At 47.0% G+C, this 17,450-nt stretch overlaps 1 protein-coding gene across 11 annotated transcripts in view; it reads right to left on the bottom strand.

Annotated features, from left to right (window-relative positions):
- The window catches only part of AOPEP (aminopeptidase O (putative)), a 325,938-nt gene that overhangs the window by 85,086 nt on the left and 223,402 nt on the right, over nucleotides 1–17,450 (bottom strand). For all 11 annotated transcript variants that reach the window (XM_026518708.4, XM_057305595.1, XM_048218337.2 and 8 more), the window contains one exon: nucleotides 12,875–12,935. In XM_026518708.4, the coding sequence (XP_026374493.2) occupies nucleotides 12,875–12,935 (61 nt within the window). The remainder of the gene's footprint in view (nucleotides 1–12,874; nucleotides 12,936–17,450) is intronic.

The raw sequence follows: 17,450 nt of genomic DNA, 5'->3' as shown, positions 1-17,450 counted from the left end.
GAGAAGAGGAGATGGAGCCCCTGGAGGGAAGGCCAGAGATGACCCTGGATGCGGAAGGCGACCTCCCTCCATGGAAATAGGACATGGGGGTGACGGCGTTCTCTCCAGTGTGACCCTAGCATCACTTGTTGCCCTGGAGTCTCAGCCCCCAAGTCTGATATATTGACTCTGGCCTCCCTTCCATGCATTTTCATGCCAATAAAGTTGCTGGAATTAAGAAGTGAATTGCGGAGCTTTGGGGCATAAATAATGTCATATTGGAAGGTCGGGGCTAATAACAACCAGGATGCCCTTAATGCTCCTTAAGGAAAACCATCTGATCTACGTAGCCCTCGATGTGGTTTGAAATTCCCTCAGCCTACAAAGGAAAATATTTTTAGCATGTAGCACACTTTGTAACAGACATATAAATGCACCGAAAATATAATTTTAGGAAAGCATCTGGGTTTGATCATTTCTTGTTATACCTCAATGCCAAATAGGTTCTACTTTCTCAATATAAGGAACATGGCAACAGTGGGCCACAAGCTCTACAACGATCACTCTAGCAATTTCTCATAAACGTTTCATTCCTGGCTCTGGTTGCTTTCATTTTTTAAAGTGGCAAATAATCTACAGATTTAAATATAAAAGCAGCATAAAAAATGAGGTGCTGCTCCTGGAGCATTAGGCCCCAATGTCTTCCCTTCCTAGAACTCACTGGATCATCTGCACGAGAGACATAAATGAGTATTTACTTTTATGTCCCAAAATGTATCCTAGAAATAACAGCTGCCACTGTCCGAGGGAAAACTCGCCTGCGGTTTATTGGTCTGCAGATATTTCAAGACATTGACAACCCAAGCCAAATCTTTTTCATCTCCTGCTAGTCAAACAGGTTACTATCTGTGAATAATTGATTTGCAATAGAAGCAAATGCCTATTCTCCCATGATCAACCAGCCTAAAAGCTCTTGCAGATTATTACCTGTGATTTCTCCCCAATAATCCTTCACATAGCAATTTTCCAGCTGGAGAGAAAAGAAATGCACAGACAAGGTTTCTTGATGGCTACCTTTGTACATCGCTCAGGAGGAAACACATGAAAATTCTCCCAATCCCACTCCAAGCTGAGGGCGAGGTTCCAGTCTGTGGGCAACTCAACAGATTCCCAGGCTGGAAAGGGAGACACTTGGAGGAAAAGTAAATCCAGACCTCCCTCCTCTCAGAGCGACCAGGCTCACCTACATAGAGCTCTCGCTTCAGCCAGGTACCGGGCATAGCATGTAGTGACATGGGGCAAAAAAGCAGCTCTGGCCTTCACCCAGGCCAGCTCCCCTCATTCCCCAGAGAAGCAGTGAGGGTTCAGAGAAGGCAAGTGGCTTACCTGAGGCCACACAGCTTAGTGGCACAGGGCTGCTTCCAAAGCCGCATCTAATGGACTGATTGCCTCCCTCATCCAAGATCGGATTAAGTTCGCAGAACAGAAGTTCACTACGGCGTCCTCTGTGAAAGCGGCAAGTTGGATACAACAAAACGGACTCTCCTTTCCCACCCGGCCTCTAGCGCTGCTCTTTAACCTCAAAATAATGCGGCTTTGCATTTTATGCATCAAATTGTCTAGACCATACTTAGATGTGGTGGTGGTAGTCATAAATAGATAGGATCAGAAGCAGAAACACTGAGCTTGTAAAGGCCCAAGCTGGAGGACTGACCTGGAAGGACAGGGTCTTCTGTTGAAAGAGCAGAACGCACCCACTACCAAGCACCATCACAGACAGCTGCCATACAAAGATACGCATGTGACGTGCACACTGCCCTTTTTTTAAACACACATATGGAATTGGGCAGTTTGACAATCACTGACTGTTATCCTAACCTGTGTGGTAACACTTGTTGCTGGCCACCTCTGGGCTGTGCCCTGGAAGCTCTCCCACTCTGGGTCAGTGGAGAGGACAAAATGAGGGCAAAAGCCAGGGGCTCTAGTTGGAATTGGCTTCTGAATGCAAATAAGATAAAAGATGCACCCCTTCAATGCTTTAGATGGTACACAGAGACACTTCTCTGTTCGACCAATTGCTTTTTCTCATTTGTTGTTTTGGTGACCTGATATTTATTACCTAATTTAGTTCCCATCTCAAGGGAGGAATAGCTACGTCTTTCTAAAAGCAAAGACCTCAACTAATCTCAACACACACTCCTATTCATTCACACCAAAAAAGATACCAACTCTTCCATGCGGTAAAGCCCAGAATTTCCTATGTAAAATATTCAGTCAGATACACAGGGCTACTGCCATTTGGAGACACCCACATGGAAGAAGGACGTACACACCATGACACGTGCTTATGAAAAGCCCTGGAAAGTGAGGTGCATACTACTGCATGCACAAAGCACAGTTTCGTCCACTAAAGAATGGTAAAGAACAGATTCAGGAAAAAGAGCAGTCATTAATTACATCAAAAATCATCACTGCTCAGAGCTCCCTGCTGTATTCATTTCTCTCTTCGTTGGTCTTGTAAAAAGGAAGGCAAGGATGGATCCAAGCTGATTTGGATGAAAAGCAACCTTGCTAAACGCACAAAATACCTTAGTTGGACGGACAGAGGGCTGAGGGTCTTAGATCTGAGCTGTGGCTCTGCCACTAACTGGGGCTACCAGCGTGGGCAGATCAGGCCACCACTCGCCGGGAGAGAAAATGAGCTCCTCACCAAGATTTGCTCCTGCCTAAGATTCTAAAGCAGACCGAAAGTCATGCAACACCAGAAAAGACTAATATTTAACCATGAAGCAATAGGGGTCACACCCAAGAATTCTATACCATGCACATAGTAAATATACACCTAGTTTGTACGACATAATGGCTCTCCACAAAAGGGAAGGAAAAAAAGCCCCACGTTCTAAAATCAGTCAAGTGTTCCTAATTGCTTTCCTTGTCAGCAGGTGCGCTGCTGGCAGGTGCTGGCGAAAGTCCCCGCGAGCATGGCGGGCCTCCATCAGAGCCGCTGCCCAGAGGCATGGGATGCGGAACTGAACATACGTATGTGCAACAATGCTGTGCAGTGTCAAAGCGCCAAGGGGCCCTGTGTGTGTGGGAGCACCCACGTGCACAGCTCGCCCCACTGCTGGGTCTCAGGGCTTTCCCCAGGCGTGGCAAGAGCATAATGCAAGCACAGAATAATCTGCCTTTGATGAAGAGTCTACCAGAATACGTCTTCAGGCTAATAAAGAATAGGGGAAGTTCTTAAAAAGCAGAATCAGATGTTTTTCTATTGATGTATAGGTTTACAACCTGATGTTGATATCTTTGTCCTAATTCTCAGAGTTTATGTTGCTCCTTCTTTCTAAAGATCTCTCTCTATGAAAAAGATAAAGCACCATTACAATGAAGTCCTGTTAAATGGTATCACTCTTGATGATTGCTGCAATGTCCTTACTTAAGTGAATTTCTCTCTTGTGGGTGCACAACATGTATGAACCTGAAAAACAGTAATGCCCATACGTCCAAACACGGCCGGCCAGACTTTGCACCTTGGGGACAATTAAACTAGCTCCCTTGCACATGAGCTGGCTAACTTGTGACCCAGTGGGGCACAGCCAAGTCTCTTGCGTCCAAGCATGCTATCTTCCAATGGACTTGGTCTCCCAGTTGAATGTGGCAAACAGAGAAGTCAACTTCTGTGCTTCCTCTCAGGTCTCAAACTCAGGGAAGAGGCCCCCTGAGCACACCTTGAACAATGGTTGGTTTACAGATGCCCTCACGGGCCATGGGCTCGTGGGTGTGGCTGTGTCCTTACAGCTTTGTAAGCCCACTGCCCAGCACGATGCTTGGCATAATGGTCGAACAAATGAACCAAACCATAAAGTCAAATATTTGGATTGCTCAGGAGGAAGAGAAAACTAAAGGATTGCAAGAGTTGAGATTATACTCAAGGAATAAGAAAACTTCTGTTGATTCAATATATTGCAGAATATGACATATTTATGGATTCTCTCAGTGGCTCCTAGTCCTACTTATGGAGATCCTCATTCACTGGGTATGGCCTGAGTCCAGGATCTGTAGTAATTTTGGTTTTTAAGTAGGCTCCCCACCCAATGTGGAGCCCAATGTGGGGCTTGAACTCATGACCCTGAGATCAAGACCTGAGCTGAGATTAAGAGTCAGATGCTTAACTGAATGGGCCACCCAGGTGCCCCCAGGACCTGCAGTTTTAAACAGCTTCCTGGATGATTCTGATAAACAGGTCTCAGCATAAGCCAGCTAGGTGGCCTTGAGGGTCTCTAATCCAAGCCTGCAAAGCTATGCTTCCACAAAATACCTACACTTATCTCTTTATTAAAAACCATGTGTGGGGCGCCTGGGTGGTTCAGTTGGTTAAGCGCCTGACTCAGGGCTGTGAGTCTGGGCCCCACGTCAGGCTCTGCACTCAGCGCAGAGTCTGCTTCAGATTCCCTCTCTGCCCCTCCCCTGCTCCCCCCCCCTAAAATAAATAAATAAATAAAATCTTAAAAAACAAAACAAAATGAAAACCATGTGTGCACAGGCCACTACCAACTCTCTCTATCAACTGGATGGAAACAAGTAGACTTTTTAAAGCCAGTGGCTCCTGCTTCCTTTTCCTTCTGGCTCAAAAGGCAAGCAAGTATTGTTCCTCTCTCCACCGCGTCACACCTTGATCACGTCTGTGTCCATCTGGGCCCGTTCCGAATTCTTATTCTTTTTAAAGAAACAAGTTCTCAAATGCTCTTCATCCACCTGAGAGAGCCATTCCCATCTGTCTTCCTCTGAGCTCCCTTTAAAAACAGACGTCCAATCAGATCCTGAAGGGTCTCTGGTCTCAGTGTAGGTCAATATCCTGAGTGTCCTCCCTCGTCACTTGGCAGGGTTCAGACACGTCACCCGCATCGCATGCATCTGTGCTTGTTTCACGTGGCTTCCTACGTATCGCTCTGGGGGCACCTGCAGATACTTCTCAGCCCACTGCGTGTGCTTTCTAGGGAGACACCACTGGCCACCCAGATACTTAAGGATGCCTTTTAAAAGCATCCACGTAAGTGAACGGCTCCTAGACCTGAAAGTTCAACGTTGAAAACCAAGGGGTGAAGGTCTCTCTCACTGTTCTTCTCACTCCCCGAGACTTCCTAGTACCTGAATGGAGGGAAGAGGCTTGGCCTTTCATCCAGGAGTCTTCCTTTTAGCTAGGCTGCCGGCCCACCTGCCCAGGGATCTAGCTGCCATTCAAGTATTAGCACCCTTTTACAGGCGTCTGGTGGCTCTCTGTGGCTCTTGAATTTTGTGGGAGCCCTCCAGCATCACATCCAAGGTCCTGCGTGGTCTGGCAGTGTCCTGCCTTCCTAATCAATGCCCCCTGCAGATCCTGCTCTCCATGTGAAGCAGGCAACAATACGCCTGTTCCTGACAAGTCTGTTCCTAAAAGGGGAAAGATCACTACTCCAGGTTGTGGTCACAGTGCATTCACCTGATGTATTTTATCGCTACAAAAAAAATGCACTGACCCTTCTATTATCTGGGGGCAGATGACCTTGGTTAGAGTGTGGCAGAGGCTGGGGCTGGGGAGGGAGAGGGGAGTGACAGTAAGGCTGACTGGGAGGACACTTTCCCCCAGCCCTCCCACTAGGAAGCTGCCTCCATTCCTCTGGTCCTGGGGCATTACCTTAATCACGCTTATGGTAATCATGAGCCTTAATCACGCTTATGACAAACTGGTTCATCAGCCCCCTCCCATCATTGAGATCTGATTCTACCCAATGCTGCTCAAACATGCATACTCAGTTTTCTACCCCTGGATGCTGGTTCTGATTCTCCGCCAGCCTGAAATGGCCTTCTCCCTTATGAGTCCTTCAAGAATGGCTTCAAATGGTACTTCAACCCTCCCTGCTTCCACAAATGGGAAATGACCTCTTTCTTCCGAATGCTAATAGTTCATTTTTCACAAGTTATTGCTTTCTGCCTTAGGTTGGTTACTTTGTATCTATTTTCCCTACTTAATTATTAAGCATCCTGAGGGCAAAGCCTGTGTTCTCTCATCTTTGAGTCATCCACAGTCCCTCAGAAAGGATAGATGTGCCAGCTACATTCGTGGGAAGAAGGGAAGGGATGGGGGGAGGGGGGCACTGGACTAGGAGGTATGACTTCAAATCCTGGAAGTCTCCTCTTGCAAATCTCATCCATCTGGTCTGGGATGCTTGGCAGTTCTGTAGAAGCCTAAGCTCTGACACAGTTACAAAGGAAATCTTCAAGGGAGAGGAAACACTTTTAATCCTTATTATTCACTTGGAGTCTCAGACTATTGTGAATGAGATTCAAATGCTTTCTGGAAATTGCGTTTTGAAAGAGAGAAAAAGAAGGAAGGACACAGAACTTTCGTTTGTAGCACCAAAGGAAAATGTCTCCTGGTTCACCGTGGTGCCTTATGCTTTGAAGAGGTCAGTGCATTTAGACAGTGCCAGATCAGATACCCCCAATAATACACAATGCCCAGCACAGACCTTTAGTTACCTCGTACTCTCCAAGGGGATAGACCCTTCCTTCCCACATTTCCATCTCTCTCGTTCCACAAGACAGAAAGCCATTTAGGATCCCCAAAACCTTTAGACCCCAAAAATATTCATCCATAGAGGAATAAAATATAGTGAGGTTGAGTGATTTTTATTGGCCATTTTGAAGGGATTCACAAGAAATGTGGAACTAATCAGGGAAGTATTGGGAATAAGCATTGTTATGGGCTGAATTTTTTTGCCCAAATTCACATGTTGAAGTCCTAACCCCTAATAACCTCAGAATGCGATTGTATTGGAGATAGGGCCTTTAAAAAGGTGATTAAGGTAAAATGAGATCACATAAGTGGGCTCTAATCTAATCGACTGCTGTCCTTAGAAGAGAAGATTAGGACAGAGATCTTTACACACACAGGGGAGAGACCACGTGAGGAAACAGGGAGAAGGTGGCCGTCTGCAAGCCAAGGAAAGAGGCCTCAGGAGAAACCAACCTTGCCCATACCTTGATCTTGGACTTCCAGCCTCCAGAACCGTGAGATCGTAAATGTCTGTTGCAAAATCCCATCCGCTTTGTGGGATTTTACTATGGCAGCCTGAGCTAACTAATATAAGCGTGAAGACACAGATGCCAAAAATGAAAGAAATCAGGCTACAGATGAAAGGACTTTAATAAACTCTCTCCCAGTCTCTTGTGACTGCAGAGCAGGTATCACTTTGAGGGATTTGTGGGCTCTTCGATGAGCTGTGGTGACTCATCGACATTATGGCCCTGCCCCAACTGAAGCCAGAGAATCTAGACAATGTACCTCTAAGGCCCCCCCGACAAGGTATTTAGTCATTTCGAAAATGTAAGCTGAACTACTGGACTAAACAGACAGCAAAATTATTAGGAGCCCAAAAAACACACCACATTATAGCAACTGCTACTACTGATAAAAAAACAAAAAACAAAAAACAAAAAAAACAAAACAAGGATCTCATAGCACATAAAAATATCATTTCTCTGGAATTTGCAAAATAACCACTCTCAGTTTTCTTGAGTGACCATTAAATGTAGAATTCTTATAGACACCACTGAGACTGAGTATCCCAATGGGCCTTAAACTTATGTTGATGTGATTACATAAACTGTGCAAAAAAGAAGGTTACAAGTTATTCCCCTAATAAACCTAATAAACCACTGGCCTTCCCTATGCTAAAAGCATCACATCTTATCAAATTTCCTCAGTTCTGTGACCTCAGCATTTTCCCTATGAGACTTAAGTTGTCCATTATGTGCTTGTGTGGCCTTTGGCAACTTGCAGGTGTCTGCTTGAAAAGAAGTGGCATTTTCCAAGATGACACAGAACTTGCTGTTCTGGGAGGGGCGCAGGAGCGAGTCTGGGAGCCTGACTTGCTTCCTGCCTATTTCTGAGACACCCGATGCGATGGGCTATCACCCATCTTCTCTATCCTCATCAGTGCCCCTGGTGCCCGTGATTTTGCCATTTCACATCTGCTGAGCACTTCCCCCAAAGAGCAGACGGAGCCACAGAAGGGCCGTGAGGTTCACTGGCATCAATGTGCTACTGGTTAGCACCTTGGGAAACAGGTTGCCTGGGAGTCGAAATTAAGGGCTGAAGTGCGGCTGGTAATCAGTTCATGCCCTCCTGGATGCCCACTGTGAACGCGCACTCCCATCCACGGATTATAATCACCTGCGCTGTCACGGCCGACTGAAGGGTGTCTATGGACTGGCCGAGCTCTATCTTTATCCACACATCTGACAAAAATACGGATGATTTGTTACATTTCTTTGGTGGAGGATTTTAAGGCATCATGCGCTCAGATTTTCATTCAACGAATAGCTTTGGAGCAGTACCGTGCACGAGGAGAATATAAGCCATGTTTGTCATTTAAACTTTCCTAGTTGCTACATTTAAAAAGTAAGATGTAATAGCTAAAATTAATTTTAATAACATATTTTAGTGGGTATAGATACATTGGGTTATGATGTAGCAAAAATAGTATCATTTTGACATGTAACCAATACCTTAAAAACCATAAGAGATATTTTACCTTCCTTTTTTTGTAATAAATCTTCTAAATCTGCTGTGTTTTCACAGTCCACTCTGAGTGCTAAATTTTAACCAGAAATGCTTGGTCTGTATTTAGATTTCATAAAATTTACGGTTAAAAAATGGATTCATTCACATACCCAAACTTGTTCCACACAAAAACTGAATTATTAGATCTTAAAGATCAGATTAAAATTTAGATTAGATTAGATTAAAAATGCAGCTCTTCAGGCACACTAGATATTTTTCAAGTGCTGAATAATTACGTGTGGCTAGTGGCTGCCATATTGGACAGCGAGACCCCGAGCACCCACTGTGCACATCACAGCAGGTAAGACAAGGATGAGTCAGACCACTTGTTTCCTCTGGGTGGAGAAACCCATGTATGAGACACATATACAAATAGCAACAGTGTAAGGCAGGTCATGATACTTGCTAAATACACAGAAAGGAAAGCATCCCAAGGAGAAAAGGGAATGCACAAAGGAAGGCAGGTGGCAAAGGAACAAACATTTAGAGATTGGTAATTACGGTTGGGCATATGCCTGGGAGGGTAGAAATTAAAGTTTAAAAAGACAGCCTGGGGCAGTTCTGCTGATAGCCTCAAATAGCAAGCCAAAGAGTTTGTTCTCAAGCCACAGTTAACGGGGAATAAGTTTCAGGGGAGGACGAATCTTTTAGAAAGATCCACTTAGTATTGATGCAGACGGCTTGGTGGCTAAAAAACCAATTAGCTACTGAACCAGTCCAAGCAAAATATAATGAAGAAATGGGGGAGGCAGTAGGAAAGGAAAGAAAATTCGAAATTTAATAAATATGTACATAAGGATACCAGAGCTTGGCAATGTGGCCAGGAACTCAAGGAAAAAGAGGAGTCAGAGAATTCTCTAGCAACTAAAATAAGGAAGTACAGATGAAAGGCTGGATGGGAAAAGTTATTTCTAATGTATCTGCGCATAAATGTTTTACAAGGAGTTGGAATATATGTACATACGGGTTGGTGGGGGTTGGAGGAGACCTTTGGGCAGACATGAAAAGAAGTCAATATCTATTTATAGAATGGTCAAATTAGCAGAATGGGAGACTCTTAGAAATAATGTATACTATGGGGGGCAAGGAGGGAATCTGAGTAAATTAAATTACAGTACTATTCGTTAGAAAGCTAGGCAGCTGTTGAAAATTACTGCTCTTAAATTATATCAAAGGATATGCAAAGCTGCTTAAGATACACTTTTAAATGAGAACTTTCAGCTTGGATAATAAGATTCCCATTTTGTTTAAAAAGGACATGCACCTACATTCTGTAGGCACAGAAAATGTGTGGGACGACCCACACCACGCTGTTAGTAGGCATGGATTATCTCGGTGGAGAAAGTTTGAAGGGGGCAAGGGTTTTTCCTTTTTATATTTTGCTATTGTTTGAACTGGCTACACAGAACACATTGTTTGAGTTTTAAAAAGAGAGACAAAGGAAAGGGTAAACCATCCCTCCAGAAAAATGACTGAAGGGATTTATATCAAAAAATTATCTCTGGGCCATTTTAATTTTCTTATTATGAATTTTTTATATTCTAAAATAAATACGTAATACTTCTATAACCAGAAAAAAAGTCATAAAAGGAAATAATCTATAATACTGATGGTACAATCAATTTTAAATCTGTTTGCAGAGGCAAAGGTTACAGGATTGGGTGTTCTTTAAAGAGGTTTGGATCCCATTTCTTTTACTTCTTTGGGGCTCATGCTTACTTTTACTGCTGCTGAAGTGATTTCCACATTTTTTTTTTAATGATTTCCATTCAGTGTGGCCAAAAAGGAAAATCGAGGCCAACCACAAGGCAAGCCTTCCTGAGAGGAGACAAAAAGCCTCTGTAACCTGTGGAATGAAAACTTTACCAGGAGAACGTGACTCTTTTGTCATGAATGACTTCAATTGCTGGTGGACAGAAATTTTTAACGAGAACAAAGAGCATCGAAGCGATTTCAGTGCTCTGGTTGTCAATCCTGGCCAAGCGCACTAGTAACTTTATATTATAATGATGGGGACAAAGAACAAGGTGTCCCATTCACCACCAGGCTGCTGCACCCAGAGGGTCCCGGGCCTTTGCAGAGCCTGTCACTGAAGTGGAACTGAGAAGAAACGCTCAAGGAGTGCAAAAAGGACCGTGAGCGAGTAAATCATCATCGGCCGTGTAAATAACGGCAGAGAATGGGTACGGAGATGAAAAGGTGCCCTCTGATCATTCACCAGTGGAAAGATGTGCACTAAATCAGGGTCCTTTCTGTCTGACGCTGTTGTTTTTACTGAACAGTTAAGCGCCCAAGGAAATACCAGTTGGGTCTTAAAGACAATTTATAGCTAGGCTGGCCTCATTGCACCTGGCTGTGTTTTGACAGCAGGTTTCGTCAGTTTATAGCAGAAATTCTTGTCTACACTATAAGCTGTCACAAATGCAAGTAGACCCTGGAAAAAATGTACTGCTCAGAGGCAAATCTCTCCCTTCGCCGCGCCCCTCCCCCTTTTAATGAAAAGCAAAAGCCTCCTGCTGGTGGCAAAGCCAGCTTCTCTTCAGGGGAAATTAGGGAGCCTCCTGGGACTGTGAGGGTCAGCCCCAGTGTTACAGCCCAAGTGGGGTGCGCCTGCTTCTGGGCACTCGATTAAGGACTCTTTCTTTTCTCTTCCCTCGGGGCTAACTGCTGAATACAGCGGCCTTGTTGTTTGGAGCCAGGAAATTTCGGGATTCTGCTCTCTGAGCTCCCCACTCTTCCCAGCTTCCAGGCCATGGAAAGAATGTCTGGGCGCCTTGCAACAGCCTGGCCTCGGAACACAAGGCCCACAGCTTTGGCGAACGCCCTCTGCCCCCATCTAAAACAAGAAGGCAACACTTGGCTATTCGGGATCAGACAAACCTTAACTTTGTTGTTGAGATTTTTCTCCTCAGTGAATGGCCGGGTTTGGAAGCCCCGTCTTAGACATCGCAGGACCTCATTCTAATACACACAAGTTGAAAGCACTGCCTCCCAGGACCAGGTGCTGCCCTACCCACCCCTGTTTTGTTTCACTTTTTTAGACCTCGGGGTTTTTTCTTTTTTTGCTCGCAAAAGGATTGGGCCAAACAAATAACTTTTAATAGGTGACGCGCATCTCCGAACAGAAGGCACTGCGTCCTTTTTAGGAATGAGTTCATGGCGGCTGGTGGCCGACATTTTCCCCTGTGTGATAGCACAGACAAAGATGTGAAGAGAGGGATGAAAGGTAATGGAGAGCAGCCCCTCCTGTTCCTTAATTTCATGGTTCACAGACATTCATTGACATTCAGACACTCCCAAGGGGAAGCTCATATAACCAGCCATGAAACCAGAAACGAGCAGGCTAAGGGGGCTGCTTGCCTGGGCCCAGGGCAGAGTTTCTCACAGCCATGGGGGTCCACTCCCAGACACCAGGGCTCACTATGATGGCCCTGCAGCTGCTCCGAGGGCGGGGGGGTGCAGCCCCGACTGGGAAGCTCCAAGCCTGTAGGGTCCTTTGACCAGCTCCACGCAGGATGGCACCCTCGATTTCCCAGGGCCTATGCTGTGGCAAGGGTCAGCACTCGGGGGCTGCCCGCCAGGCTCCAGGAAGCACAGGACCTGGGGAGAGTGGAGGGAGGGGAGGCTCCAGGCCAGGCAGTTCCCATGGAACTGGGGCTGGCCGGGAACGTCTCTCCCTCAGAGGCGCCCATGGGCTGAAAGGGAGGGAGACAGTAGAACAACCTTCAGCAGGGCCAGGTCCTGGTCCATAAGATGGAGAAATGAATCTACAAGGCTCATTCAGATAAGACCAGCTTGAAGCAGGGATGCAGAACCAGAGGAGAAAGTTGAGGGGCAGCTGCAGCGGGGAAATGACGGAGAACTAACGGCATGACAGGTCAGAGGAAAGCTGTAGGCAAGCCAGCTCACTCACTCATCTGGCTGGATCCAAAAAGCAGAGCTGGAGGCCACCTGCTCAATCCACTGGTGGCCTTGAAGTGTTGCCTGGTGACACCACCCAAAATATACACCACACTGTGCAAGCTCTCACTTAACACACAGTTCAAGGTCAACCAGCATGCCCACCTACAGCACGACCGTCCCTTGAGGCAGAGGCCGGAGGCACACACCATGATTGCCAGTGGAAAAGGGTAGGAGACCATCATTCTCCTGACTTACGGATACTCCAACTCAGGAAGATGATTACTGTGATATCCACACATACAGACAAATCACTGTCAAAATTGATCCGCTAAGCAGCAAGCTTCGCTATCCTCCACAGACACTCCTGAACAGTAATGTTGAGCGCACCTGTGGGATTCCAGAACTCTCAAGCCAGTCTCGGAAGATGTTTTCCACAGACAACTCAAGCCTTAAAAAAAAAAAAAAAAAAAAAAAAAAGTCAAGGATCAAAACGTTACAGAGCACTTACGACATACATGGCATCTTTCTCTCTAACTATCCGGGTACCTCACAGCACCGATCTTCCAGAGAAGTACCTGTTCCCTGGAGAAAGCAATGCTGTCCGAGGTTCAAGTGCAGAAGGCACTCAGTCACGCTCAGTGACTGCTTCAGTCAGCAGGAATGTGCACGATGGAATCTGAAAACCGGAGGCACCCTGTAACAGGTGCTCTTAACGCCTTGAGAGGAACTGTTGGGTTGGGAGCCCCAATTCAGGGAGGACAGGGCATGTCCCTAGGACACGTCAGGCATGACTGCTTCCTCCACAGTTGGCAGCAAAGTGAAATAGGAATGCTCCAGCACTTCGTACATCAAAATGAAATCTGAACTTCATCGTGACGAGGGGCCACGACAGGCACAAATGATGCAATCCACTGTCAGAGCGCAGAGGGGCTGGCTGCAGGGAGCGCACATGGTTTCCACGCCTCAGAAGCAGGCCCACGGGCTGCTTTATTGGAAATATGACAGTTGCTTGTGAAGTCTGACCCAAAGTCAGCTGAAATTCTTTTGGCTTCACGTCCAGCTGCTTTGACTACTCTTTAAATTCGTGAAGTATCCAATCTATTTAGCGTCAACAGACCTTAGGTTGTGTCTTCCTGGGCCAATGACGTTGAAAGCCACCCCAGCCCGTTTCTAGATAACCCCCGCTCCTGCTCCACGTCCCCGCTCACAGAGGCCTTTCCTGAGCCCTCTCCCAGGCTGTGTGTACGGCGCCCACCCCGTTCCCTGTCCTCTGCGCCACGGCATTCAGCAGTGTGTGCCCGCCGCAGATTTCATCACTTGCCCTTTAACTGTCCCCTCACTGGATTGAGGCTGTCTGAGATCAGGGTCTGTGGCTGTTTGACTCACTTCTCTAAATCCAGAACAGTTCCTGTTATAAAAGATGATTCCCACAGATATTTTTTATTTGAATGAATGAAAACACATTTCACTTTCGTGTCAACAAAAAGTATTCCCTTTTAATTTAAAAATCACCTTGCCCAGTAAGAGATTCCCAATGTGATAAGCTCCAAACCTATAAAAATTTTATATATTATATACTACATCATATATATATACATATATATATATACGTACACACATATATAAATTATATCCCTCCCTCCCTCCGCCACCCCCCCTCTTTAGGGATTGCAGAGAAGCTGTGGAAAGATACAATGCTGTCCATCTGCGTTGTTAAGGTGCTGAAGGCAGTGCTCCCTCACCTCCTGGGCTGTGCTCCAGGCTGGGCAGCAGCGAGAAAGGGAGGAGGGAGAAGCGCACCTGGGTGGGATTGGGGAAGAAGGGGCCGCCTGATAGTTTTGCGACCTTCTCTTCCCCAGTAAGCAGCAAGTTAATGATGTGCCTTGGTCTTCCTGGGTCAGGGCAAAAGCAAAGGTTGCAGAAAGGTGCACCTGTTAGTATTTCCAGAGAAAACAGGGGGCAGGAGGCAGTACGCAGAGTAAGCAGTTTGGATTCATTTCAAGATGATGCCCGTCTGTGGGACAACCAGCAGGGGAAGGGGTCAGGCCAGGGGTGGAGAAGGGGAGAACGAGGACCTCCCGAGGACGCTTGCACTTGCCTCCTCCAGGCTCTCAGACTCCGTGGAATTACTGGGCACGTCTTGCACGCAAGTGTCCCCAGGTCCCCGAGCCTTGCCCTACTACTTCTTCGTGGTCATTCAACAGAGTCGGTCCAGGTGCGAGCGGCCACGTTCCTGCTGTGACGCAGAGCATGGAGGCACGTGTATGTGGGCACGTGCGCACTCGTGTGCCTGTGTGAGTGCGCGTGCGGTGCGCGAGGCAGGGGTGGGTGGGCGACCAGAAGGGAGGTGGCCCTCATGGACCCTAGATCCAGATCATGGTCTCTGTTTTGAGCTCGGTCGTCCGCACTGACAGGTGCTCGCAATGCCCTTCACAGGCCTAACTGACCTGCTGGGAGGACGAGGAGAGCAGGGCTGAAGGGGCCTCTTACGGAAGTGTCTGAGGAACTCAAAGCTGCTTTACTTCCTAACGAAATGTGCGAGGCTGCAAGGGCAGACAGACTGTATAATTTCCACTGAAGGTAAGAGGCTTCGTGGAAGGCCCGCTCTTGTTGGGAACGAACGCAGAGCAACTCCACCTTGTTGTCTGGCACCTAGGAGGGCAGTTCACTTGGTGGTGCTGGGTTCCTGCCCTGGGGCCTCAACAGCTGTGGAAGGTCTGCTGGTGCTCTAAGCTGTCTGTCCTGATTGAGAGGCATGCCTGCTTTCTTCTGGGTTCTTCCTTCCCTGAAGCTTTTCCTAAGCCACCCATTCATCTGCTTCCTCTCCAGCCAGAGAGGGGCACTCGGGCGTCCGGAGCCCTGGGGCCAAGAGCTCCCGTCACCCTCCTGCCAGCGAACTCAGGAAAGCCAAAGCAAGATGCTGACGCTGACCCGAGCTTTGCTGTGCTGTGGCATTCTAGGAAAACGGGCAGTCTTAAACCTTGCACAACTCGAGAGGAAGACAGGGGATTTAGAAAGGGTTTAGACAAGAGTGGTAGTGAGGATCAAAGGGGCGAGTACAGTGGGTCCACAAGGGGGTTCGAGGGAACTGGGGTTCAATGTCCTGAAGAAGAGAAGTCTGGAAGTGACTTCATGGCCATTTTTGAGTGATTTTACAAAAGAGGACCAACAGCTGTTGTGCAGAGCCACGGAGGAGCAAGGAAGAGGACATGGACATAAATTTCCTTCATGGAATTTTAGCTGAAACACCGTTTTAAGGGTGGCATGGGGAGGTGCCAGGGAGTTGAGCCCTGGAATGTCACTGCGCAAGGCCCAAGTCTTCAGAGAAAAGTGAAGAATGGGCAACGCTTCTCCCTGCGGCATTGGTTCGGTGGATGCCCATGGGGCACGAGGTTCCGTGGAGGGCTGAGATGGGAATCCCCTGGGCGAGACCGTCTGATAGGGACACATGACAGGCACACCCACAGCGCCACCAGCGCTAGTGCAGAGATGTGGGACGACGTGTGCAAGAGGTTCCGGCCGCCTCAGGAGGCTCAGCTAGGAGGACGGTGGGAGGTGTGTCGGGGGAGTCTTCTTAAAGGAAGCAAAGCTTGAACCATGTCATGGAGGAAGGCTGTGCTGTCCCCAACGATGGGGCAGGACCAGGGCAAAGGGAGCAGAAGCAGGAAAGCCCAAAGTCATGGTCAACTGGGCTGCCACACAGAATGAGGTGAGGAAAAAAAGGGGTGTTCTGTGAGAATCCTGAAGTCCAGCCCTTGAGCCCTGGCCTCACCAAGGAGGCTCTGAGCATCAGAATGGCACAAACAAAAGGGAGCTGAGGAAGAGTCACTGAGGGAAAAGAGGCCGGAGGCAGGGACACCAAAGTGGAGGCTGTGAACAATTTGTGCTACAGTCTGACCTGAACAGCTGGCCGGGCCAACTGTGTGGTTATTCCATTGGAAAGTTGTAGGGCAAATTTTGCTTTGCCCCATTTAGTATTTGTACACACAGGTACTATTATTGAGTGGCACAAAAAACAAAGGAAACAAAAACCCCTCTGCCCACTACCACGTAAGGGCATAAAAGTAGTAGCTATTGCTTACTGAACACCTACTGTGTACCAGGCACTAGAGAGCAAATCTCACTTTAACTTGATAACATTTGCGCAAGACCAATATTATTATTATTGTCCCCATCTCAAGAGATGGGCAAATGCAGGTTCTGGGAAGACAAGGGCTTAACCAAGGCCACAGAGATCCAAGTCTACATTGCCTGGCCGCAAAGCCCCCACTTTTTTCTGTGCTGAACTTAGACATCATGATGCATCGGTTGTGATTTTTTGGTGCAGACAAGCCTGTGGAAAAGGAGGGCCTGTGCTTGTTCCAAACAGCACTGCCTTCTCCTTCTTGCTCTCATCTCTCCTGCTGAAGGCAGCCTGGCCCCTGCTGTGGTCGCCCTGCTTGTCTGCCCTTCGAGTACAGTTCCAAAGAGATGGGGAGACCCTTGGGAGGGGCAAAAGTGTGAGGGCAGGAGAGTTCATCCCTCAGCTGCATCCAGGAGCAAAAGACACTCTCCCTTGAATGAAAAGAACATGTGTTTTCAGATCACTTTCCTTTGGAAAGGTTCAAAGCATCTTATAACCATTATCACTTCATTCCTCATAATATCCTTGTGAAGTGGGTGTCAATTGTTGTGTGGCTTTTAGCAGATGGAGAAACTGCAGCATAAGAAGACTGGCCAAAGTTAGGCCAGACAAAGGGCTAAAGAAAAGACCCGGGTTTCTAGACTCCCAGCACCAGTGCAGACATCGAACCGCACTGATGCTTGTCTGGGGACTGCTAGCAGGGAATGAGATTTTAAACTATGGGAGGATGATGAAAGCAGTAACTCCAGCTGCTAAAAATAAATAAATAAATAAATAAATAAATAAATAAATAAATAAATAAATAAAAATAAAATCTTTTAAGGTACTCTCAGTAGCCTT

The sequence above is a fragment of the Ursus arctos genome, unplaced genomic scaffold (genome assembly GCF_023065955.2).
Source record: "Ursus arctos isolate Adak ecotype North America unplaced genomic scaffold, UrsArc2.0 scaffold_33, whole genome shotgun sequence".
Lineage (NCBI taxonomy): Eukaryota > Metazoa > Chordata > Mammalia > Carnivora > Ursidae > Ursus > Ursus arctos.
Note: the sequence above shows the minus strand (reverse complement) of the source record. Positions and strands in the feature narration are given on the sequence as shown.